Source organism: Puntigrus tetrazona, chromosome 11, assembly GCF_018831695.1.
Source record: "Puntigrus tetrazona isolate hp1 chromosome 11, ASM1883169v1, whole genome shotgun sequence".
Lineage (NCBI taxonomy): Eukaryota > Metazoa > Chordata > Actinopteri > Cypriniformes > Cyprinidae > Puntigrus > Puntigrus tetrazona.
Window position 1 is genome coordinate 20,386,840 of NC_056709.1, and position 26,933 is coordinate 20,413,772.

Genomic DNA, 26,933 nt, shown 5'->3' on the forward strand with positions numbered 1-26,933 from the left:
TGCTTTGTATCATTGCTCTGTTCTAAAGAAAACATCCTTTGGCGTTTAATAAAATTAGTCATAGCCAAAGCTTGGCTTTTCAGTCTTAAGTTTTGAGCAGATTTATTAGCCAAAACAAAGTCCTTCAAAAAATGTTGCTAACTTTCCAACATATTATGTATATTTTCCTATATCGATCTCCCTTGACTACAAGTATCACAAATTGTATTGCGTGTGCCTTTTGATGCTTAATTGAGTTTGATTGAGTTAATTGAGTTCTCCTTTGATTACAAATAGACTCATGCATGAGGTAACTTCCTACACCTTAGAGTTATGATAGTAATAGATCATTTAGTCATTTATTTTGAAATATCTTGATTGTCATTACAAAGCTACCATTGATATTGGCTTTCGGAAAGACTCTTCAGAGAAAACTTCCTAGAAGCGCACACTGTTAGCTCTTGCTTAAAACGTTGCGACCAATCATTATGGCAGTTCGTAACTATTTTATGCTTTTATTTTGTAAATTGGTGAAATCTGCACAATTTATTATCCGGAAGGGCGAAAGATACCTCACGCATGTCGCAGCCGGTTCATTTGGCCGTTCGAATTTGCTATGTTGACCAACAATGGACCTCTTTTGCCTGCAATATTTTGGGAAAATTTCACTAATGCGACCGTACCTTAATTCATAAATTCTTATTCTCTTTGTACAACCTGCATACGCTGTTCCTACGCTGACAGGTAGATTAGGGGTGGACTTTAATGCTTCCATTGTTTTCCACAAATCAGGAAGAAAGTAATTTAATTTCAGTCCTTTTAGGCCTGCATTTTCTGTGGTTTACTATACGTTTTACTTTCAGATGTATAGGCCTATTTGTATGCAGCGGTGCTGTGTGATATTATTCAGACATTATTCATAGCCTTTATGAATCAGTGGTGGCGGGAATAACAATTTGAACACAGACGGTGTGGTTTCCCTGAGATGTGAGGGTGTGCATATTGTGCCACTGGGGTTTCATTAGAGAGGTGTGAAGGGGTGTGTTAGTGTATTTTTGTGTGTGTAGCAGTGGGGGAAGGGCACACACTTTACCTCCTTTGAGGAAACCTTCTACCTTCTTTGTGCGCATTCACTGTGTATTAAAAAAAGAGGTTAATTTACTTGTGTTGCATGAATCGTATTCCCTCGTTTGAATCAGATGTAGAGTGCAAGGGAGGGGAGAGGGAGGTAGAGAGAGAGAGAGACAGAGAGAGAGAGAGAGAGAGAGAGAGAGAGAGAGAGGAGGGAGGAGGGAGAAGGGGGATGATTTAGGCTATTATGAAAGGAAGATAGAGACAGAGTGAGGAAGAGAGATCGTGTCGAGCAGACGACAACATCCTTATTGCGACGGGGGCTGCAGTTGCCTAAAGAGAGAGGAAAAACCTCGTAACGTTAGAAAAGGCCAGTGGCTGTTATTGACGCAGCGCGCGGCACCAGCAGCGTCACCGGAGGAGGCTGAGAGACGCGAGCACGTCTTCATTCAAATCTTTTTACAAAGGTACGAAGGCGCTTTTAAACATTAATCACCCAGCGCGTAATGATTTACTTAACAAACGCCTCCACGTTGCCTTTAATTCGCTGTTTGACTGTTTGTGGCAGCATTAAGACGACACCCGCTGTGTTTATGTTCTGCTTTGAAAACTGAAGCGTCCCATAATAATCTGTTAGATAGGGATTGCGCAATACGGTCTAGCGGGATGATAATTTGGGAATATTTCGGTTAACCGTGGCACATCGCACTTATCGGGAGGCCTGTGTGAAATAAACACGTCTGTTATGAAATAACGGGGCGGACTGGTGCGAACGGCTAGTAACGGCGTTTTGTTTACACGGGAGTGACGACCCTCATTGAAATCATAGGGGCTGATGGATAGGCACGGGTCTTACCTTAAACACCTGTGCAAACTGCTGGCCAAAGATCAACACAAATTACTCTGTGAGAAGTCTGTTATATCAGAAGTGCTGATAGGAGAGACCCGGGGCATTTAACGCTGCATTACATTGTAACGTTTTATATTGCATTAGAGTACCTACTACTCGTATGGAGACCGGGGCTAGTTGTCACACTAGGAAGTTTAGAGTCAAAGGTCTGTTTAGACAAATGTGCATTTTCTCTAGTAGCTAATTTTGTTTGTTCGTTTTAAAGACCTCATGCACACTGTCACACATGGCTCAATCTATAATTCATAAGGTGTGCCATGCATTTATTAGATATTCGTTGGCTAAAACCTTTTTTGCATTATTTTTATGAATTGTTAATTGTTTACTTTGGATAAAAATCCTGTTTCAAAGTGCCCCATATAACTTTCTTTACACTCTTACTTAAACTAACTGCAACCAAAAGTTTAAAAGAAAGTGTCTATTTACTTTAAAAATGATCTTTTAAATAAATAATGCATGTTTAAATAAAATATTATCCATAGAGATGTACATGTACTAGCCTTGAAATATTGTTAAGTTGAAATATTAAAGCTTAAAAACAAAGGCATTTTCAATTAAGCCGTCTTCAGCAACATGTTTTATAGAATGCAGACCGAGCCTGCACAAACTGCTCCAGTTCATAAATTCTGATCATACACAAAAAGCTCACCAAGGTCAGTATGCCCCAATACTAACCGCCTTGTTCTGTGACTCTGTGGCACGAAATCCTCGCCTCATTTGATGGGGTTTTATTCTGTTCTTATCGGTTGAATCTGTGTGACTTAAGAAAAGCCGTCTTGTTACTGAGAACCGACTGAAGCATTTTAGGCATTAATAGCGTGACTGAATGTTTTGCACCACGCTTTTCAGTGTTTCCCTTTGAATTCTGTGATCACTGATCAGTCTCTGGTCAGTTTTCCTTGGGTTCTTTGTAGGCGCGTAGAGATCTTTAATCTCTTGCTGCCTCTGAATCTGAATTCCAAGTAGTTATTGTTATATCTATTGAACCTGATCATTTTAAACACCGAAAACGATTATTGAAATTCGTCCAACCGCATTTTGAAAACTGGAAAGGTAGTTTGTGCAGAGTAATAAAGTATATAAATGGCCAGTTTGTTGGTGACAGTTGTTAGTGAGAGAGAGAATTTCAGAGGCATTTTGGATGCTGGGGACAGCCATGGCCAAGGGTTAAACCTGATAGTGACAAACCAAGCAGCGGCAGCAAATTAAAGCTCAGTGAAGCACTGTGGAAAAGTACACCACGGACTGCTAATGCTGGCCTGCAGCAGCCCCATCAATGTGCTCAGGTGTGCAGCTAGAACCAAAAATGTGAAACAGTGAGAGAAAAAAGAAAAAAAAAAACGACGCATAAGACTCTTGGACATGATGCTTCTGATTCTGGCAGACTCTGGTTTTGGCAGACTTATGACCTAGAATATTTTATAAAATAATTCATGTAAATATAGCTTCACAATCTACTGGAATGAGGGCGTGTGCTATATCCACCAGCCTCATAAAACATTCACGAGATCCCCGTGCTTTCAGAAGCAGATGAGGGTGAGCAGTCTTTTTTGATGGGTGTTATCCGTGCGGGCCATATATTCATTCCATATTGAAACAAAAACAGCCTTATTAGGTGCTTTTTTTAACCAAACATATTAATTATACAGGTAACCATTATAGCAATGCATTCACTATCCTTCACATAAAATTTTTTTAGTTTTTTTAATTTATTTATATTTATATTTATTTTTATTTTATTTTATTTGCAAGTCTCAAAGATGAAATATTATTGCAATCGTGATCATTGCCATTTTAATATATTTTAAATAACACATCTTAAAATGTGATAAATGTAATTCATTCTTGTGATGGAAAAACTGAATTTTTAGCAGCCATTATTCCAGTCTTTAGTGTGAAGAAATCATTCTAATCATTCTGACTTGTTGCTAAAGAAGCACGTAATAGTCCTTAATATTTTTGTGGAAATTATATCCTTTTTTTCAGGATTCTCCGACATTTATTTGAAATAAGAATCTTTTTTAACTATAGGTTTTTTTGATCAATTTATTTATTTATCTAAATAAAAGTATTAATTTCTTTTTAAAGCGAAGAATAAGAGTCTTATTTCCCCCAAACATTTAACATTGGAATATTAAAAACTATTAAACCAATGAAATTTTTGTGTGTTTCATTGTTTATGTACTTTTATTATTGTTATTATTATTCATCAGTTATCATTTTTCTCTTAATTTAATTTTTAAGGCAGGATATGGTAAAAACATACTTAAAATTTTAAATGGACATCAAAATCCTAGCTATTATATAAATGCAGAACTCTTGCCAACTCAATTTCTGCTGGTGTGGGCATTCGGACACACTCCTTTAGCTAAGTAATTGGTCCCTCACTTGTAGGCTTTAAACAGTGGTCTCCATCATATCTGTTGCTATACGGCTTGCTGTTTACTCCCAAGAGCTCGAAGGAAACGAGGTAGATTCTGTGCCTCAAAATGTTATGGTTTCGCTACTTTGTTGCTGGAATGTCAAGGTTAGGACCTGTGATTCAGCTCCGATCAATAAACCTATTTCTGCATCTGTGCAAAGGACAAACTCGTAGCTAGTCCACATGATTAATTTGTTCCCATTGTGAAGTGAATATACAATTATTTGAATGACTCATCTGACTTAATGTATACATTTATTTAGTTAGACCAGTGAAAGTAATTTTAATCTGGCCAAATTGGCAGCACATTTCTCAAGGTAAAAAAAAACAACGTTTTCAAACAGACTTTAAGAACACTGTCCTTTTAAAATCGAATTAATCACACGCTTTTGCTTTACATATCATTTTGCAGTATTATTTAATGCTTCTTTCCATATTCACATTTCAGTATAAATAGTAGCTGAAAGACACTTCTACAAAGCTAAAAGGACCCAGTAATCATAGATCATGGCCGAAGTGAGAATGATATGCATCCGCAGCGCTGTTTGAATCTATGTAAATGTGAGATAAAATTAGATTAGTATTGGAGCTGGAAGTACATTCCTGTCCAGCTGCTGAAAAATGATCCTGTAGAAAGCATTGAAGCCATAAACTCAGGCAGTCAGGATGATGCGCTTACAGAAGAGAAGTTTTAACTGAAGCCAAGTGTATCTGAACTGAAGCGTCACGTACATTTGAAAGACTTGTTCATCCATGAGAGCACGTACTTACTTAACCCTGATCTACACACATCCAGGTCACGAGTGCCTTCAGCAGTTCAACCATTCACTGGGAGTGCTCATAAAAATGTCTGATCAAACAGAGAGGGATAGTTCACTGGGAAGGTCAGAGACCACAAGGTCAGATGTCTTTGTCAGAGGGTGATAAAGGTCAAGGACCTCCACATCTGTCGGGTTATGGGGGTCTCGTTGAGATACGGCCATTAGAGAGAATGGATGGGCTTGTGTTTGAGGGAGGAGGTGGCAAATGAGGAAGAGTGGGAACTTTCTCAGTTCTCTGATCTCTACTGTGAAGTGCTTAAGTACAGACGAGCTTCTGTTTTGTGTCCTGAAATGAGCACTTCTGGGACATACAGCGGTCATTGTACTCCTCAGGCGTTGCTGTTGCAGATGCTGTATCTGTCAGTGAGAACATGCCATGCTCCAGTTGAAGTCACCGTGCATCGTAATTGCACTCTTTCCCTCGGTACGGCCATCCACGACCCCCTATTATGTTTTAATGGGCCTTATCACAAATGTGTAACAGAGAGAGTTCTATATGCAGTCTATATCAGTTTTGGTCAAAGGATGGTTGAACAGTCCGCTAGATTGTTAAAATGAAGTTATGGTTAAAATTAAGGGCTGAGAATTCATTGAAAATGTATTACGCAAGATTATATACCATTCAGAAATTGTGTGTCAGTTTGTTTTTTAAATAAATTAGTACTCCAGCAAGGACACACAGAGGACAAAATTGATCTAAATCTAAAGTGACAGTCAAGGCGTTTATAATGTTGCAAAATTTTATTTTGAACTTTATATTCATCACAGAAAAATGTATCAAGGTTTTAATATTTCACAACTTACTGTGCACATTTTCACAATTACTGTGCATGAAATTAGATTTAAAACATCATACCGAACCCAGACTTCTGAAATATAATATATATAATATTATCATATGACTGAGCTAATATTACATACTATCTAAACAAAACAAAAAAATCTAAAATCACCCATTTTAAATGCTAAAATAGATTTAGGAATTTTACAATTATAATAATCTGTATTAAAATGGTTTGGATATTTACACAAGGTTATTTTTAAAAAATGATTACATGTAAGTGTAAGATAAGGCAAAGGGAAGTCATGAGTGTTTACAATTAAATGCATTGTCTGTAATTAATTTGTAATGTCAGCTGGAAATTACTATGTTACCAATATACTGTACATATCAGTTTTTAGATTTTTATTCCCTGAATTAAAATGTTCAAAGGGATGCTCCTTTTGTGAGCCTTTTAAAAGTCACAGAATTTCAGCCTGTTTCTTCTTGAAAAAGGACAAGCGTATCATCGTCCTCTGTGAAGTGAGCCAAGCTATTACAGGACATTTCATCTTGGCGGGCTGTCAACACTCACAGACTATCATGTTGATATTTCAGTTACAGGAGGGCTGGTGGGTCCACATGAGGCTGTTTGTCTTCTCGGGTCTCTCGCCTTCACACACTTTCTCCTGTGAGTTTGATACATGGCCGTGGCCTTCAGGGCCCAGACTGGCACCACTTTACGTACCATCTGCAGGGCACGAGGAGGTAGTGTCGTTAAATGTGTGGATGCATATAAGGACAATTGAAACAGGTGGTGCACAAGCTGGTGCTTTAATTTTATGTACAGAATGTGTGCATCCTGCATATTTAATATTTTTTTAAGTGATTCATCATTTAAGGCCACATTTGCTTGAATTCTTGATTTTTTTTTCTTATCTGTATATGTCTCAAAATGCAATGGTTCTCAAAGTATATAGTATTAATAGACAGAAATATTCTTAATTTGTTCATTTTAATATATCTCAAAAATAGAATCAAATATTTACATCTAGTATGTGTGTAGGGGACTGAATTGAAGAACCCCCCCCTCCAGTCTTGAATATTTGTCTTGTCTTTTAACATTGCAAATTGGAGTAAACATTAGAATGACTTTTCACAATGTATTCAGATTGAGAGCCAGCACAGTGTAGCTTAAACTCAATTTGAAGCTTTGCTCGACCCAAATGAAAATATCATTATTTAGACTAAGCAGTTTTATCACGGGTCTTTGGCTCCGTGGAATCTGAGCCATTCCAATTTGAACAGAGATCTTGTTTCAGATATCCACGCAAGCTAAGGCAAAGACAGCATTTTAAGCTGACGATTTTTATCACCACCGGCTGCCACGCTGCTGTCTAAGGCCGTGCTGTACCCAGCCTCAGCACTTTTCCCAGTTCCTGTGCTTTCCTGTCTGTTGCAGTGGCACCAATTAGAGCTACTGTGTCAGTTGTCCTCAGGTATATTATACTAGCATGTGTTTGACTGCTCAATATATGGACCATGGAGACCCACACAATGTTCTATATTGCTTTTATTGTGTTCTGAATAAAAGATACCACACTCGTATTAGTGAAATCTCTCGCTGATTAATTAACATCATTCATTGCTTGACTTTAATTTATAATAAAGCCCCATGCTTTTTTTCTTTTTGGAAAGCAGCCTTCAAACCTCATTCAACATTTAATTTGATTATTGCTGCTTCAATGAGTGACAGCTAGGTGAAATATCGAGAAAGGCAAGGCTTCAATAATGCATGGCACAAGCCTAAGAGGCAGTACGTCAGCAGAGTCAATGAGCCCTTGTGTGGATTTGTAGACCCCTGAGTAAAGTTATCACCGATGGGAAACGCTGTACAAAATAACAAAACTAAAAGCTGAAAATTTAAAAGAATAGTTTACCCAAAAATGAAAATTACAAGTTCTGGCTTCTGACGTATCCACCCAAATTACCAAGCTTTAAAGAGCCAGGACACATTTAAAAAAAAAACTCTGACTGTGTTCATCTGAAATAAAATCATATACACTTAGGTAATTTTCATTTTTGGGTGAACTATTCCTTTAAGTGCTTGGTATGGTTAAAAATGTGTTAATTCTACACTTGAATGTTTAAAACTAGCTTTCATGTTTCCCATTGAGGAGGTTCAACGTGAACAACCTGCTGCTCTTGTGTTTCATTTCAGTACATGGCTGGATAGAAAGATAATAATGCCACTTTAAGCTCAGGAAAGCTTTCAGTAGTATCTGTTAATTACACATTGGCTTTTACACTTTAATCATGCTCTATGCTCTGCTTTATTGTCACGGTTCATAGATTCTAGGCTTAATGGCATAGTCATTATAATGATTGGGTTTAATGTACCCAAGACTTTCGGTCTGAAAACAGTAAGTTCCAGCTTTGTGTCACTGTTCATATACTGGAAAGATGACTCACTGCTCTGAGCAAACATGTCGAACAGCAAACAATCACAACAAACAGTCATGGCATGAATAATCATGAAAGGATGCACTTGGTGTTGAATCCGCAGACCTGTAGTTTTAGTAGGTGAATGTGAACCCGTTAACCAGAAACTTATTTGCAGTTTTTAAAATAAGTGTCTTTGAGAACTGTTTTTTGCCTTTCTGCATGGATCATCATTATAATTCCTTCCCACTGCTGCTGTTTTAACTCCGGCTATCAAGTGCTAACTTTATCGGCAAACTCAGATTGCAAACACTGAATATTTATTCTGTGACAAGGCCATGACTTGGGGACACTAAGCCATACATTTTAGATCAGGCCTGGACTGGTTCAGTGAATACCAATTTGATTTACTTTAGGGATATTCAGACCGGCAAGATGTTTCTTGCTGTATCAGCTGTAATGTATAGCTGTTTGGCTGTTTGTAGACCAAAGCTTTTTTTTTTGAGGATGCGGTGTGTGTTCAACAGAACCTGAAGGTATGTAGATTAAGTTAGACTGATAAAAAATTCCTTATGTTTTTTTGTTGTTGTGGAGTCTCTTCACAGACACCTGACTTCAACAGGCCACCTGCTGGGAAAGATCCATTTTGGGGGGCTAAGTCCCATTAGCAGATGTCAGGACGGCAGTAAAAGCGCCATTGCCCTAGGCAGTCCTTGAGTCCTACAAAAAACTTGACTTTTGAGAAAAGGGAGAACTCAGATGAATGTATGTGGGTAGGCACTAGGCAAGAAAGAAATGGCCATAGGACTTGTTCGCAGAATGTCCAAAACATTTACATATACAAAGCAAATATATAATATAAAGGGAGGAAAACCTTAGGTAGGCCTTTTTTAACTACAATGATGGCAGTATCTCCCTGTAAAAATCTATAGAAATGTTTAGTAGAGATGTAGTATGATGACGTCACAGAAGTGATTTTATGACCATAGAAAGCACATTAAATGCCCACGAGGCTACGGGCGGCAACGTAACACTATATTTTCTTCTGACTTGTGCATATTAAGAGTATAAAGATGCATATTAAATTGTATTGTGTTTTAAATTGTTTTATGCTTTATAGTTATATACTTTTTCTCGTCTTTGACCCATATACATTTTCAGGCTCTCTCTGTTTCTATGCGTGGAAATTGTCACCGTCAGAAAGCATTCAGCCGTGTGCCCTCATACCAGCTGGACGAGCTGTTATGATTGTCCTTAGCTCTGACGTTTGAAACGGACAACAGAAAAACAAGGGGTTTTAACAGAACAGTGTTGGAACAAAAGGCATGATTCACTGCAGGAAGGTGTGAACCTGAGAAATACATAAAATCTTGTCAAAATGAAAATGGTGTTTTTGTTCATTAAAGGGTTGCAACATTTCATTTTAGATGGGCTGTGTGCATATTTTATTTAAAGACATATAGGTAAAATCACTATATATATATATATATATATATATATATATATATATATATATATATATATATATATATATATATATATATATATGTTGTTTTACAATATAAAAATAATAAAAATAGAGTAATAAAAATAAAATAATATTGGTAAACAAGTTAATTTAACAAGTTATTTTGAATATATTTTATCTTATATTTTGTCTATTTTTTATTAAATTATTTTAACTAATATTGGTAAAATTAATATATTTAACAAGTTAAAATGATGTGACATGGCATAGTGGGGAATTATTGCACTGTTGTTAGGTCTCAGACGATCCCTAATCATAGAGAAATGTAACTGGACTACAAAAAATTTTATTAGCTGTGTTTAGATCCTTTAATGAAAAATTAAAGCACAACAAAGAATGTGCTGTAAATTTGTGCACTGATGATTTGTGTGTTCCTTGACAAACAGCCCTCTCATATTCATGCATACAGTACATCTACTGCAGCATGAGGAAAATCTTGTCAGCTACATCTGGCAGCCAGCATATTATACCGTGCTAAGTAGAGTGCGGTTCAAAAGACTGTGACAACACACCGAAGCAGTGCTGATAAAACAAGCATTTGAGTGCAGTCAGGTGGCAATCAGAGTCTTGTTTGGTGTAATTAAGAAATTTCTCTGATGAAAGCCCCTTTCTCTCTTTTTTTAAACCTCTACAAATGACTGCTGGGATGTTTCAAGGGAGCCTTTCTCATCACAAACAGCACATCTGTGCTGACGCTTCGGCTTCGCTTTTCTCAGCTTCGCCTGCAGACGTACCGGGAACCGCAGAGCAGCGGCCCTTGCTGCGATTGCCATTACTTGGGCCCGGAAAAAAGATGTGCAATTGCCAATTACTGGGCTGGGGGGTTATGCTGCACAGTGAAGGAAACAATCCTGCACACTGAAAGCAGATGTGAGGACCGGATGGCGAATGGTGCAAAACAGCTGCTCCCCGGCACACTCTTGTCAATTTAACCTCAAGACAATTTGAGTCACGTGCCCTTGTTTTATTAGGCCCGACTCTGTGCCGTGCATCAGCAGGTGACACGTCAGGGTGAGGGAGCGGTGAATATGACAGCGTAAAGTAGATTTTCAGGCTGTCAGAGGAACGCAGTGTCAGAATAACTCAGAATTTGTTGCCAGTTGCAAACAAAGCCATGCATCCTCACATTGAGTGGACAGGGTTGTTATGATTCTCCTTAGTTGTAAAACGTACACAGAAAAACAAAATGTATCCACCGGAAGATAACCAGGAATCTACACTCACCCTCTGGTCTTTTTAAAATCATGAGCATCTTTCTTCTGTGGAACATAAAAGAAGATATTTTGGGATACTTCTCATTGTTTTCTTGTTTTCTGTACAGTGGAAGACAATGGGCACCAAAACTGCTTGGTCACCACCATTCTCTAATATATATATGTGTGTGTGTGTGTGTGTGTGTGTGTGTGTGTGTGTGTGTGTGTGTGTGTTTTTCAAAAGACAGAAAGTCCTAAAAATTTAAAAGCATGCATATTACTTGCAATCAGCTGTTTATTAATAATAATGCATGACCATATTTTAGATCCACCAATCCTAGCCTATACCTAACTAACTTGTACCTGACTAGCTATTAATAGAAACCAATTTTAATAATTACTTTAACTAAAAAAAAGGTTGATACTCATCTCAGAATCTGCCTTTTTTTTGTGTGTCAACTGGGTTTTTGTTTTTCTCCAGGAGCTGAAAGGCCGCTTTCTTTTTTCTGGGTGTGGTTGCAGTAAGAGGATGAGGATTCTGTTGTGTCTGCTGTCTCTCAGCTCTCTGGCTCTGAGCTACGCTTTGGGTAAGTATTATCTGATCTGATGTCTCCCATCATATCATCTCATTCAAGATCCCATTTGCAAATATACTTAGGAGGTCTTGCTCAGCCCTTCTCCCATAAGAGGGAACTTCGTTACCACTCATCCTTTGTTTGCTTTTTTTCTATATTCCCTCTGCTCTAGCATTTTCTTGTTAAAACATCATTGAAATGTACGTTGTCACTTTGATGGTGTCTGGGACGTGTGGTTTTAGGCTTGTGCATCAGTGGGGGGCCACAAATTCGAATTAATTATTCATTGTGTTATTTTAGATCAGTGGGCGGAAGGGATTTGATTTACTTGAGAGGTGTTTTTGACGTCTGGAGTAATCCAGGCTTCATTAAAGATTAAAAGTGCTTTTGTCCATAATGCTATTAACTTAGCAAATGGCACACTAGTCAAAGTTGTACTAGTTTCGCAGGCATAAAATCTGGTCTACTTTGCAGCAAATTCTGGTCAGCAGCCACCATCCGACCAACATAAGTGGCCAAGCAAAATCTGTTTTATGTTTACATGCCATTAGGGGACGATTGATTTAAAATTGTTCATTCCACAAATATAGATTTTGAAAAATCAAAAATTACTAAATGGGGATTAAAATCACACAAATGGCTTTGATCTATTACTTAAATAAACTAATATATATTACACTTTAGTATAATATATCATAGTACTTTATTATAATATACTCATATCATGATTATTAAGTGCTGCTTTTCATTTTTATAGGACAATAGTATGTATTCTTACAGTATATCTTTTAATTTGCTAATATATATATATTTAATAAGTGCTGGGGCGTGGCTTGTGGCTGTGACTTAGCCTGTAGTCAGATTTTCCTTCTTTTTTTGTCTCTAGCTGGTCGCGTGCCAAAAAAAATATATGTTGTGTGTGAACAGCAGAACATAGACATGGAAAGAAACAAATGGTTTGAGAATATACCTAATTGTCATATTCACTGTACTAAGAAAAATGTCTAGGTTCTGCTGTATCATCACAGGCATTCAGATTGAATTGGCTAACAAAACAATTACTGTTTCTAGGCTAGTAGCTACACATAGAGACTGTGAAGAGCTGTTGAGAGACTTCAGTGAAAAAAGAACTTAAGTGGCAGTTTTCAGCTGTTTATGCCCATTACTGGAAGCAGCCATCACACCACTGAATTTCACTGTAATCTCAGAGCAGAAAACCTCCCGGGAAGCCGGCTCCCCTTCTCAGCTCAACTCTCCTCCCCAGCCTCTCTCTTTTTGCCCTAGATTCGTATAAGTCTCACCAGAACTGCACGCAGACATACATGCATACATATACAGAACTCCAATGAATTCTAAATTACAAATTCATAAAACAAACAAAATGTCTGCAGAGACATAGTGATTGAAAAAATGTATTATTCATCAGGTTCTTTGTATTTTTAAAGAATATTTAAAAATGATATTACGAGATAATATGCATAAGATAATAAAATATGTATTTAAAAATATATCTAGAATTTTATTTTTCTTCTAAAAATTCTATTTACTTACTGCATCACTAAATATCAATAGGGAAGAAAAAGGGCTTAAAGGGCTACTCCACCTCAAAATGAAAATTTAGTTTTTAATCACTTACCCCCATGTTGTTGTTTTTTTTTTGTCTTCGGAGCACAATATAAGATATTTTGGAAGAAGACTTTGTACATCGATTGTGTACAGGACAGCATATTCTCTGAAAACAATATTAATATCTGCAATTATATGAAAATGAATGTATTTTGTTTTAGGAATATTTTGATACTTTTATTAATACTAATTCTTGTGTATAGTACTCTAATTCGTCTCAAATTGTGTTATGATATGCAGTCTTAAATCTATAAGAATTTGTTTGAAAATAGAAAAACAAAATCGGAGTGCCAGCTGACACAAATGCACACACAGTCCTATATAATCCAAACTCATTCTTGACCCAATTCATAATGCATCATATGCGTTCACGGCAACCTGGAGATTTAACTGTATTCAAACTCCCCTGTTTCCCTCTGTTCTGTCAAAATATCTGAGTGTGTGCAATTATATCTGACAGCTTGTATCCCCTGCTGACTTTCCCTGGGTGGAGTACACTCCCACTCTGAGTGCAAATATGCTGGAGTTGTTAGGCACGCACGACCCCCCTGTATCTGTCTGTTTGGCACAGTACACTAACTGTCAAAGGAGGCAGTACAAAAGACCTGAGTATGACAAGACTACTTGAGCTAGATTACTCTCACAGATATTTCATTGACTTTCGTTGACTTTGCTGCTGCCTAGTTAATCATCTTCTAACTAGAAGGCTGTTGCTTCAACTCCAGGGGGTCACCTTGTTAAAAGACCATGAATGCTGTTTCTGACTCAAAAGCATTTTGTTTCTCACAGACAGTAATGGCGGGCACATTTTTTGTAGGTGGAGATGTGTGTGTGTCGGGTCATGACAGTGGGCCTGTGTTTGAGGAGCAGCCGTCTAGTCTGATTTACCCGGAGGGGATGCCAGAAGGCAAGGTGACCCTGAGCTGCCAGGCTCGCGCCAGCCCTGCTGCTATTTACCGGTACTCAGATCAGGTTTTTGGCACTTACACTTTATCGAACAAAATAGAACCTTTATTTACCATGACCTAACATTTAACACATTTTTTTTGTGTATATTTTTACCAAAGAAAAAAATTGCGTTATTGTAATTCTTTTATTTTTTATTTTTTGTAAAGTTAAAAAGGACAATGTAAATCTTTTTAAATCAATTTACCACATCATTGCTGAATGAAAATACAAATTTACAGACCCCATTTTAAACGGTAGTACATCTTGTAAGAAAAAAATTATATTTAAAATAAATGCTCTTCTTTGTAACTATTTATTCATCAAAGAATCCTGAAAAAATATTATAGGTTTAAAAATAATATTTTGCAGTGCAATAGTTTCCAGCACTGATAATAAATCAGCATATTAAAATAATTTCTGAAGGATCATGTGACACTGCAGACTGCAGTAATGATGCTGACAATTCACTGCTGCATTACAGGAGTAAATTAGATGCTAATGTATTTTAAAATAGAGAAATATTATTTTACATTGTATCAATGTTTCATAATATTACATTTTCGTCTGTGCATTTGATTAAATCAATGCAGTCTTGATCCGAATAAGAAACTTCATATTCTCTGAAAACATGAAGCAATTTTGCTTGTTTAGCATTAAACTAAAGGTTAAAAATATTTTTAAAAGAAAAACAAGCAAAAATGTTTTTTAATATCTGTCCACACAATACAAGTGTACCACATGTTTGCGTGAATTAAATAAATCATTGATCATGCACTTTATTGATGTTAGATCTTGTCTGTGATTTCTCACAGGTGGCGTGTGAACGGCACTGAAATTGTATTTGCCGAGGATTCACACTACATGCAGGTCGCAGGAAACCTTGTCATCAATAACCCTCAGAATGGGCGAGACGGTGGGTCATACCAGTGTCTCGCCATCAACCGCTGTGGCACCATTGTTAGCCGAGTGGCTAACCTCAAATTTGGCTGTGAGTACAAACCAAGCAATTAGGTCTTTGAATAAAGCAGCAGTTGCACTCTACCACAGCTGATTAATGTTGTGTACATTCTAGACCTCCATGATTTCCCCCCTGAGAGCAGAAGCCCTCAGACGGTCCATGAAGGTGCAGGAACCTTTCTTGCCTGTCAGCCACCAGCTCATTATCCAGGTATGATTGCACACTATCAGTTAGTAGAATATTTCACTTTGTATTTGACTTATTTATTTCCTCAAATTTTAAATCTTGCATCCATTTTGTTCCGCCAAGCTTTGTCCTACCGCTGGTTCATCAACGAGTTCCCCAACTTCATCCAGCCAGAGGGTGGCAGATGGTTTGTTTCTCAGGTGACGGGAAACTTATACCTTGCTAATGCAAGAGCCAACGACACGGCCAATTATTTCTGCTTCACCACCATCAACATGGATATCAGCACCAAGAGCATCTTCAGTAAAGCTGTCCAGCTCACTGTTTACCCTGATGGTTAGTTAGTTTCCCTCAAAACAAGAAACAAGCCCAAATACATGCTGCTATCAAGATAACATTTTATACAAAAAAAATACATCTTCTTTTTTTAAAGCAAACCCAAGGAAAACTGCTCCAAATGTCCGAGTGCGCTTTCCAGCCGAGACATATGCATTATCGGGACAAACTGCACAGCTGGAATGCTTTGCCTATGGCAAGTAAGTCCCCCTTAGCTCCTCACTTCCCTTCGAAGATCACTGCGACATCAGTTCAACATAATCCATAACTCAGTAAGCTATAAAAATGTACAAATTTTCTTCAGTGTCCTTTTGCTCACACTTTAATTTCCTCCCTAAGTCCCATTCCTAAAATCCGCTGGAGGAAGGTGGATGGGATTTTACCACCTAAGGTCGGAGCAAGTGCAGAGGGACCCACGCTGATTATTCCTGAACTGAATTTTGATGATGAGGGCATGTATGAGTGTGAGGTTTACAACTCAGAGGGCCGTGAGACACTTCAGGGACGCGTCTCTGTGCAAGGTAGGCACAACGTCAGCACTAGAATGGCATTTTCTGCTAGAATTTCCTCTTGTTACCTTTAGTAAAAGTTTGATGTAACATATATAACCGTGTGTTGTCGTTGTTAACTTATTATTGTTATTAATTAAATAAATGCACATCAATCTACTTATTAGAGAAGTAAAAATCTGCTGGTTTGTTTGTGTTCTCACTTCCCAGCCCAGCCTGAGTGGCTTCAAGTCATGAGCGACTCTGAGGTGGAAATCAGTTCAGAGCTGCATTGGAGCTGTGCTGCTGCGGGCAAACCAAGACCCACCATTCGCTGGCTCCGTAATGGACAGCCCCTCTCCACACAGGTCAGCCATATCCTCACACACACACAACTGTAGCTGGATTGTAATCTGACAATGTGTGTGTTATCAGAAATGAACAGGACCTCTAGCTGTCAAGACTCAGACTGATATATGCTAACTCATTTTTAGAAAACTCTTCATGTCGTAGAGGCAGTGAGACGTGAATAACCTGCTCACGATCTTTTCAGCTGGAGGTAGTTTACAAGAGAAATGTTCTGTGGCCCTCTGCTGGCGTTGATCTGTATGTGCATCTTGTCTCTCAAACGTACCTATGTGCAGGACCGGGTGGAAGTGAATAACGGGCGACTGAAGATCGGTAACCTCGCTTTGGAGGATTCTGGGATGTATCAGTGTGTGGCCGAAAACAAACACGGCACCGTTTACTCAAATGCTGAGCTCAGAGTTCAGGGTAAGCACAAATGAATCTTAGCATGAATCTCAGCAAATCAGAATACAACTGCATAAACATTGACATGTTTCTCCTTATCTACCTTAATGCACTTCAAATCCCCTTCTGCCCACCCAGTCATGCCTCAACCCCAATTATAGTATGAACTGTCTTTAAATCCTCTCTGTGTGGCTCCCCATTTCCCTTCCTTCCCTGTCCTGTCGGCCAATTTCAGTCCAGGCTCCAGACTTCAGGTTAAATCCAGTGAGGAGACTGGTTCCTGCTGCCCGTGGCGGACAAGTGAAAATGGAGTGTAAACCTCGGGCAGCTCCTAAACCCACTCTCTTTTGGAGCCGTGGCACAGAACTACTGACCAATAGTACCAGGTGATCCAGTAATGTTTCAGAGTGATTCAAAACCTCCTAAATGCTTTAAAATTAGCAAATATTATTACGCTTGCGTACAGTGATCTCAAAAAGATAAATTTTCTCCAGGATAACAGTTACTCCAGATGGGGTTCTGTGGATCTACAATATCAGTCGTGCCGATGAGGGAAAGTACACCTGCTTCGCAGAAAACTATCTTGGCAAAGCTAACAGCACAGGACACCTGTCTGTCAGAGGTAACAAAAACACATTTTTTGTTTATCTAGTTTAAAGGTCTCAGGTTATCTGTCGAACACTAAATATTGTTGCAGCTATGAGTGTTTACATTTCTAACATTTTCACGCAGATTACACTTGAAAAGTGTAAGATCACATAAAACCCTAAACAGTGTTTCTTTATCGCAAAATGTCACGGTTAAGCAAAATCTGAAATTTTCTCGACACACTTATATACTTGTTAGACTAGTTTGCTTTGCATGTAAACACCTTTATCAGCTCTCTTTCTGCATGTTCCCTGTGCACATATCTTCTGTTATGTATCGATTTCAAGCCTCAGTGTATTTTAAAATACTGAAATAATACTTTAAAATACTAATATGGCCGCAGATGCTTTCAGTGTCTAAAGTTGTTTTTCACCCCGTTCTTTCAAACAGATGCCACAAAAATCACATTGGCACCCTCTAATGCTGACATCAATCAGGGTGAAAATGCCACGCTGCAGTGCCATGCGTCACATGACCCTACTATGGATCTCACCTTCACCTGGTCCCTCAATGGAGTTCTGCTTGACCTTGAGGAACCAAGTGGACACTATCGGCGTATGGAGGGGGTGAGCACTTGACGTGAAAGGGTGTTTTTTAGTATTATCATCAGTTAATACCTTGACACAATCCTTTAGAAACCATTGTAATATTCTGACATGGTACTCAAATAAACAATTGAAATATATGTATATATGTATGCGTATATTTATTTATTTTTTTGTATTTTTTACCTTTTAGCATTTATTTGATATATCTTTGTACTGCAAGGCACCGATTTATTCAAAATAGAGCTTATTAAGAGATGCGTCACGGCATTTCTAAGCAATTAGACTTGTGAGTTTTGCCTGGCAGATAATAATACGACAAAAAATCTCATAAACCTGCATTGCCAGGACCAACGCTATCTAGGAAAGGTCATAGAGATTCAACAGTTTGCACAGCATAGCAGCATGCTAAAAACAACTTAGAGCATAGAAGATCCCTGACAACCACCCACAACACCGTAGCAAATACCACTTACACTTTCTTTTATAAAACGTGGAAATCTTAATGTTCTTAATATTTAAAATTAGCAAGATTAGTAAAACCATTTGGATTTGTATTGCAATAGCAGCAGACTCCTCGCGTAGTCTGAGATTAGCTTTAATAGGATTCACTTCAAAGTAAATGCCTTTTAGACATATTATATATAGTCAATTTTAAAATCCCAAATTTTAAACCTCTACAGATTAAGCATGTAATAAAAAGCATAATAATACTCCTATGAAGTTGAACTGAGCTTATACTTCTTTCTAACGCAGTTTCCTTTTATTTTTACTCTCATTTTATACAGAAAGAGACGATTGGTGACCTGTTGATAGTAAATGGACAGCTCAGTCACGCTGGCACATACACGTGCACGGCCCAGACGGTGGTGGACAGTGCTGTGGCCTCGGCCAAGCTGGTCGTGAGGGGTGAGGGCTTCCTATTGGCCAGTGATGGAGACCGTGTTAAAGCTCAGTTCAGCCGCCTGCATCCTGAGGCTGTTCCACAGCCCTGCTCTTGTGTTTTTCCTCAGCTTGATAGCTTTTGCACAGACAACTCTCAGCTCTCAGTCCTGTGAGAACGAATGAAGTGTAGAGTCATGAAATATAAATTTAGCAGATCTGCATCCTTGGGGTTTGGTTCCCATATGCATGTTTGGTACAGATTTTGTAAAGAAAGCAGACCCAACTAAACCGCTTTAATAACATGTTTTTTTGCAGTGTGTGCATGAATATAAATATTTGAAAATGTTTCTTTCTTTTTTTACAGGCCCACCAGGACCCCCTGGAGGTTTAGTGGTGACTAGTGTCAATGACACATCTGTTGAGCTGAGATGGAGCCGTGGATATGACAACCACAGTCCCATTGGCAAGTATGTCATCTTGGGCCGATCCTCACAGACTCATGACTGGAAGAGGATGAGAACAGGTAAGGTTATGGGTCACCCCATTTGCGCAAAGCATTGTAAATGAAACTTTTAAATCAGCCTTCCCACACTGTCAACAGCTTTGCAATCTTGCATTCTCAGCTTGAGTTTTTTGTGTATTGCAATATTTTTTTGATTATAATAACTGATAATAAATTTCATTCTGTAATATGTATTATTAAATTTAATCATGTTTTAACGTTTTAATTTATATTTAAAATTAATTAAACTAACTAGAATATCAACAATTTTATACACGCACACACACAATATTCATGATATTAATGCTAATTTTGTTTTGGTTAACTTAATTTTTTTTCCGATTTTTTCTTATCCATTTTTGTCCCATATTGCATAGAAATGTAAAGATTTAATTTATTTGATTAGTTTTTTTTGTGGTTTGAGAAATATATTTGTATTAGAGCATCATGCATTATGTTATGATTGTTTTCTGACGGTTGCTCCAGACCCTGCCAACATAGAGGGAAATGCTGAGTCAGCACGTGTGATAGATCTTCGTCCCTGGATGGATTATGAATTCCAGGTCATTGCCAGCAACATTTTGGGTAGTGGAGAACCAAGCATGCCCTCCCAGTCTGTCCGAACCAAACAAGCAGGTCAGAACAATTACAAATTTGTTAGTGTCTAACAAAAATTTTAATATGAAATATCATCATAAATATGGATGCAGTTTATTTTACGGTTTGTGTATTTAAATGCACTTAGTGTACATACAGTGTACTTACCTAAGAAAGTACTGGTAATATTTATAGATAATTACACTGGGTAGGATTAGGTTTAAGGGTATGTTCAGACTAGTTATTGTAATTACTATAACACCTGACTGTCAAATAAAGTGCTACCATGATTATAATACATATTAAAAACAAACTGACATAGTGGTTCCACACCATAGAAATTCTTGGTCGATAGTAGGGTATTTTTTTCACTAAATAGATTATTATTTTGCATTTGAATTCATTATTATTTTGCTATTTATCTTGCAGCACCCACTGTGGCTCCCAGTGGACTTGGTGGAGGTGGAGGAAACCGTAATGAACTTATAATTACATGGACTGTAAGTGCCATGGACCTCTATTGCTCTGATTTTATATTAGAGTTGCCTTATTCTTTTTAATCAGTATGTATGGTTCCTAACAGATGGTCAATCAATGTGTATTTATTACTCAACGCTAACCTTCTGTTCCATAATGAGACAAAAAATGTTTTCTACCGGTATGAATTTCAGCCCATGGCCAGGGAGTATCAGAATGGAGATGGCTTTGGATATATCCTGGCATTCAGAAAGCAAGGCATAACAACGTGGATGGTGGTGAGAGTCCCACACGTGGAGTCATCACGATATGTCTACAGTAATGAGAGTCTGTCAGCCTACTGCCCTTTTGAGGTCAGAATCAAGGCCTACAACAAGAAAGGAGAAGGTCCCTTCAGCCAGATTGCTGTGGTACATTCTGCAGAAGAGGGTGAGAAACATTCAGAAGGGTAATAGTTTTCATTAAATTCTGATTAGACTTTGCTCAAACTCCTCATCCTCAACTGAGCTATGTAAGTTTATTGTTCTGTGAAAGCATATTGTAACTTTCCGGAGTCAAAAGTTTCTCCCAAAAAGCAATATTGAAAGAAAGCTGCAATAATGCCTCATCCCTATTATATTAACACACAAAACCACCTATATTTACATATCAAAGAACCCTAATAAGTGCTCACTTATTAGTTGTAGAAGTAACAACACAAGAACCAGTAATAACAGTAAAAAACTAAACTGCTCTGTATATCCTTTATGAGTTTATTTTAACTAGGTCTTTCATCACACTTCAGTTTAACTGTGCAGCACATTTCAGGACAGATCATTTTGTTGCACATGTCAGAATATAATGTTGTATCAGAGGCTGATAATGAATGAAGAGACGGTGTAAACTATATTGCAACCGGCATCAAACGTGCAACTTGTGTAATCGCAGCAATGTGCACGTGATGACTTTTTATTTTATGTTAAAATGTTGCCAGCCTTATAAAATAAAATAAAAAGATTAAATGATAAACAAATGCATGATAAATGATAGATGTTTTCTGGCCTTCCTTAGAACCTACCATATCCCCAAGAAGGATTAATGCCACAGCTCTGACAGCTTTTGAGATTCAGGTGTCCTGGGACCCCATTCAACATCTGAACATTAATGGAGTTCTTCGGGGTTATGAGGTTAGGCCCATTCTTCTATTAATATCTGTTGCATCTCTTTTAAAATTTTTATGTGGATTGTTAAACGTAAATGTCATGACACAGTTGGTGGTTGTTTTGTTGACCATTGTGGGTCATTGTTGGCCACTGAGGTGGCACATCAGGATATGAGCTTTGCCCCAATGAGCGATCCACTAATAGAGGTGCTGTTATCTCATTAGCTGCTTTTTATGAACAGCACGTCTATATCAGATCAAGGAACATGAAACACATTATTTAGATAAGGCGCCTCCCTTTAGATAAAACCATGCTTTGAAATCCACTGGTATCAGAGAGTATTTTGTAGCAGCCTATATTTAATTAAATATGGTGATATATTTTCTTTCAAATGCAAAATAAGATTAAATTTTTTTTACCCAGTTTAGTTTTAATTTCTTAGTCCACTTCACATTCAGGTTGTTTTCAGTATGATCGAGCTTGTGACAGGTTTGAGATAGTCTTGCTCTGGTTACAGATTCGTTATTGGCGACAACATGAACGTGAGGCAGCTGCTGACCGAGTGAGAACAGCAGGGCTGGAGAACACTGCACGAGTCATGGGTCTGAGGCCTAACACTCTCTATCACGTCACTGTGTTGGCCTACAACAGCGCAGGCACCGGCCCACCCTCCCCAAGAACCACCGTCGTCACCAAGAAACCTCGTAAGACCTCGTTTTTGTGCTCAGGGCGCTTAGCTAAAATATGATGTACAGGAGTGGAACAAGCTTTCTGAGATTCTAGAATTTTTTACTTCAAACTCAATCTTGCTGGCACATGACCAAACTTTAAAGGTGACATATTATGAAAATTTCTGCTTCCACTCATAATGGCCTTTTTCAAAATGATGATTAGAAATGGTCTGTGGAGTATTTTGAGCTAAAACTACAGACACGTTCTGGAGACAGCTGGGACTTAAATAACATATCGTAATAAGGGGCACAATAGGTTTGTGACTGAAAGAATATCTGTTGATTAACAAAAACACACATAGATGCTCTGCAATGAATATCTACATTGATTCAATTTGCAAAATTGAAACATAATTCAACAGTGATTTAACCTTGATCTATGATGAAATGATGCACCTATTAAAAAAATGTTGAAATGGCTGGGTACTCTTTAAATCAGAGGGCAGTGTTTAGTTGATAAGAATGTTGTTCCAAGAAACAACAAAGGCTGATTCATGTCCATCTTGCGTAAGCTGGTAGCCTAAGGGTGGAAAAGTTGAGAGAAATAAAAGATCTTGTTGCATCACATCACGTTGTCGTTGTCATGACACTTTCTTCAGTAACCACCTACATTTATTTTCATTCTCCTTCGTGGAGAAAATAAATTGTCACTTGATCTGTTGAAAAGGGTAAACCTACTTATGTTACAATAATAGAAATTTAATAAGTGTTATTTTGCCACTAACGATAAGTAGAACAATCTGTCACTTCCATAACAGTTCAAATGTCCTGAATAGTCCTAAATGTACTTCAAAACTTGACATTTGCCGTTCCTGTCTTTGTCACTGAGAATGATATTATATTCTTATTTTGCTTGTATCTTCTATTCTAGCCCCCAACCGTCCTCCAGGTAACGTCTCATGGAAGGCTGCAGGTTCTTGGGTTACTGTGAGGTGGGATCATGTTAAATCCATGGACAATGAGTCTGCCGTTCTGGGTTACAAAGTGAGTGACACACACTGCCACCCAACACTATGGCTATCTCTTGGGATGTGTGTTTGTGTTGGGTTATCTGTCTCCGTCTGTATGTCATCGGAATATTTGCTCAGATTTTAGTCCAAGTCTCTTGTCGTATCATTTCATAGCTCTGAGGTAAGAATTTAATAAAAGGGCAACCTATAATGTCACATTATACATGTGTCGTCCTTTATAATGACCCTATTGAGCCTGTTAGCAGTGAATAAACATTTTAACCAGCTGCGTATATCTCATATCTGCTCTGCTATAGGATTAAGGTCATCTTTTGTAAAGATGGTGTGTACAATATGACATGCTTGATTGCTTGTATTGTCAAAAAATGTGAAGTATATTTTCGTACAGTGCAAAAGCTACTTTAATGCGAACATAAGCTATGAAGATAGTAAGGTATTATCATCATGATTTTCTGTAAAGCTGCTTTGAAACTTTGTATTTTGAAAGGTGCCATACAAACCAAATTGACTTAAAATGCTATATAACTTGAAAAAATTAACAAACTGTTTCTCTGTTATTTGTGTAGGTTCTTTACAAGCATGAAGGGCAGTCTTCCTTGAAGATACTGGAGAAAAGCAAGAACTCCATCACTCTGCCGTTACCCAAGGACAATGGTTATGTGGTTCTGGAAATCCGCTCTTGGGGAGATGGAGGAGACGGAGCAGCCCATGAAGCAATAGTGTCTCAAGATTCAGGTATGTGAGACTTAATGTAGCTAGGATTTTTGGTTTTAGTAAAATAACTTTAAAGCTAGTGTTTGAGTTCTAAATGACGTCTCTGAAAGTCTGTGTGTTTGATCCACAGGCACAGGAATGATGGTCCAAAACAGTTCTGGCACGTCCGGGTCCCTCTGCACATCTGTTGTGTTGTTCAGTGCATTCGTTCTCATTGGCTCGTCTGGACTGTGATGCTAGCCAGTGATGAGGCATTTCTTGTTTATATCAAAGAGAATTGAGCAGGTTTTCCTCATAAGGGGCAGGGCTGTGGGTTGGGGTTTTTTTGATGAGGGCTGTTGGAATGGATGCGTGGGGTGTAAAGTTTAAGAAGTGTGCGGAGTGGAAGGTTCTTTTGTATAAAAAGGCTTTTTTACAAGGATGATTGGTTAAAGAGAGTTGTAGTTGGAGACTTTTTTGATTGTTCTAATTTTAGACGCTTGCCTTAGACGCTCAGAAACTCAAACTTGAGCGGTGATCATGTCAGCATTTGGTTGTAGTTTCTAAAATTCAACAACAGCTCTGACTTATTGATTTCATCGTAAGTGTAAATACACATTGGATGTGTTGGTGACATTTCCATAATGGATGAAACAAAACTTTTTTTAATACTTGGTTGCTACTTCATGGCAGCATGTAGACTGCAAAAAGATCCAAATGAATGTTTACCTTTTTTATTTGATATTTATGTTTTTTGTGTGTCTCTGTAATTGGAAAAAGATCAGGATTGGATCAGGATTTTTATTAACAGGGTTTTGTATCTGTGTTGAATGATTGTAGCATTCTGCCTCCCTCAGTGTTCTAGTTTTTAAAGATGAAAGGTCTCACGAAAGCACGACAGAACCCGATCCTTGTGTGGTTGTTAAAGTGGGCTTGGCTTGCCAAAATTATCACTCTGTTATCTCATTGTTATTGCTTTGTCTTTTTCCTCAAGGATTACATAAAATTGACGTCCATGGGCTGTTAATTTCTCTCTTGGCACACTGCAAGAACGAGACTATGAACATTGAACAATGCTGAAGATAACATTCATGGACAAACAAGTTAATTATTATCCTATAATATTATTATATTATTATCCTTTGTTTCGTTTTCTTACAAGAACTGATCTTGTATGGCTAAATTTTCGGAGACTGTCCTTAATGGTGCACAGACATCTTACCTAACTTTAAGTGACAAGGTCCATTTGTCAAAAAGAATCAGGAGGCGTGTTCTGGTAGCATAAAATTAGATTATGAGCAGGGTTGCCCAATAGCATTTTGAGGGGTTCCCCCATTAAAAATCATGTCCTGGGGGTAAAATCCTTTTTTTGGGTTAAGTAAAATTAGCATTTCAGTGGCTAATTATCACATTATTGGGGTTGCCTTAACCCGTGGACATGAAAAACAACCAGCGGCAACAGTGCTAAACTAGTCTAATTCCACAGGAAAACTGCAAACTTGGTAACAGTGATTGTGATGGTCTTAGTGACGATTCTGGGGCTCTCTGGTCACTCTGCCTGTTTGGAGGCCCCTAAAATTGTCCAGTCAAAAATAAACCAGCTCAACCTAAACCTGCCATTTATTGTTTAAGAACCTATAGATATTTAGAAAAAAACTGATGCTTATGTTTTCCTATTTATTTGATCTTTTTATTTATTAATGAGGACAAAACTGAAGATTTAAGAGGTCCTCTGATGTGCTTTTTAGATATGTCTTTCAATACTGTGGCATCAGCTACTGAAGTACAAAATGAAACTGTAATGAAATCATTTGATGTGCACAATGCGTCAAATTTCAGCCTGAAGCTTGTACTTTCAGATCAAAAAGGTACAATGAAACAGTTTGATCGTGTGTATATTTGTTTCCTTCTCCCTGCATTGATTTTCATTAGTGCCTGTTTAATGGGATGATTTATCAATTATACATTTTTAATGTTTCTATTTAATGTATTTAATTTTCTATTAAACAGTTTTCATCAAGTTCTTACTGTAAATGTAGCCATTTCTTCGTGCGAGAGGGTGCTTGATTTATTTGAGCTCCTTCGTTTAGTTTTTTACGTCTTCTCTAACACCTTGTTGATCGTTTATATCGAGCATTTTCATATTTTGTCCATTAACTGTAAATGACAAATCGTGATCACTCAGTGACATTTAAATCGGTTTTAGCCAAAAACACATAACAGCATCATCAGTAGCTTTAGTCACACATCCTGGTAGCAGTCAAGTTAATGTTACACTTTTCAAATGTAGAAGCACTCGAGTCATGTTAGGACAAAACCAAAACTGTAGTGTCCTCTTGTCCTTTTTTTGTACTTCTCTTTCAAGTGATTTTAAGTGCATCGTGCACTATGTACAATTTCACAGCTTTCTTTTTTCTCGTATCATTTAATTCGCAAATCATTCTGCTGTGTTTCACGTTGTGTGGTTTGCCCTCTTGTGTTCAATCAGGGCTTTGTCAGTCACAACTCAACATTGATAGCCGCTAACAACCTGTACTTACGCTTGCAGGAGTCGGATGGCACACTAGTAGTTTCACTCAGAAGGTCACTCAGGTTGTGATGTCAAGTTGTCTCTCTGAACTACCATGTTACCCCAGTTATTGTAAAGGTTGAGCCTGTCCACTGTGGACTGAATGTGAATAATGCAGCACTTGTAAATATTCTTCAATAAAAAACATTTTGACTGTATCTGAAGATGTTTCGTTCT

The 26,933-nt window shown here is 37.8% G+C and overlaps 1 protein-coding gene across 1 annotated transcript; it reads left to right on the forward strand.

Moving 5' to 3' along the window:
- Positions 1 to 1,245: 1,245 nt before the first annotated feature.
- On the forward strand, positions 1,246 to 26,914 carry cntn2 (contactin 2). Its single transcript, XM_043252828.1, has 23 exons — positions 1,246 to 1,517; positions 11,608 to 11,713; positions 14,145 to 14,286; positions 15,088 to 15,263; positions 15,348 to 15,443; positions 15,543 to 15,755; positions 15,853 to 15,955; positions 16,095 to 16,276; positions 16,475 to 16,611; positions 16,888 to 17,017; positions 17,232 to 17,382; positions 17,491 to 17,618; positions 18,035 to 18,210; positions 18,978 to 19,098; positions 19,439 to 19,597; positions 20,063 to 20,212; positions 20,603 to 20,673; positions 20,845 to 21,079; positions 21,701 to 21,816; positions 22,310 to 22,496; positions 23,395 to 23,507; positions 24,061 to 24,229; positions 24,339 to 26,914. The coding sequence occupies exons 2-23, from the start codon at positions 11,656 to 11,658 to the stop codon at positions 24,440 to 24,442; spliced, it is 3,117 nt and encodes a 1,038-aa protein (XP_043108763.1). The 5' UTR covers positions 1,246 to 1,517; positions 11,608 to 11,655; the 3' UTR covers positions 24,443 to 26,914.
- Positions 26,915 to 26,933: the final 19 nt, after the last annotated feature.

Excerpts from the sequence above, each read along its gene's own strand:
- cntn2 (XM_043252828.1), top strand. The coding sequence starts at position 11,656 with ATGAGGATTCTGTTGTGTCTGCTGTCTCTCAGCTCTCTGGCTCTGAGC. Across the intron at positions 16,612-16,887 it reads GACAGCCCCTCTCCACACAG|GACCGGGTGGAAGTGAATAA; the intron begins GTCAGCCATATC and ends ACCTATGTGCAG. Across the intron at positions 17,619-18,034 it reads AGGACACCTGTCTGTCAGAG|ATGCCACAAAAATCACATTG; the intron begins GTAACAAAAACA and ends TCTTTCAAACAG.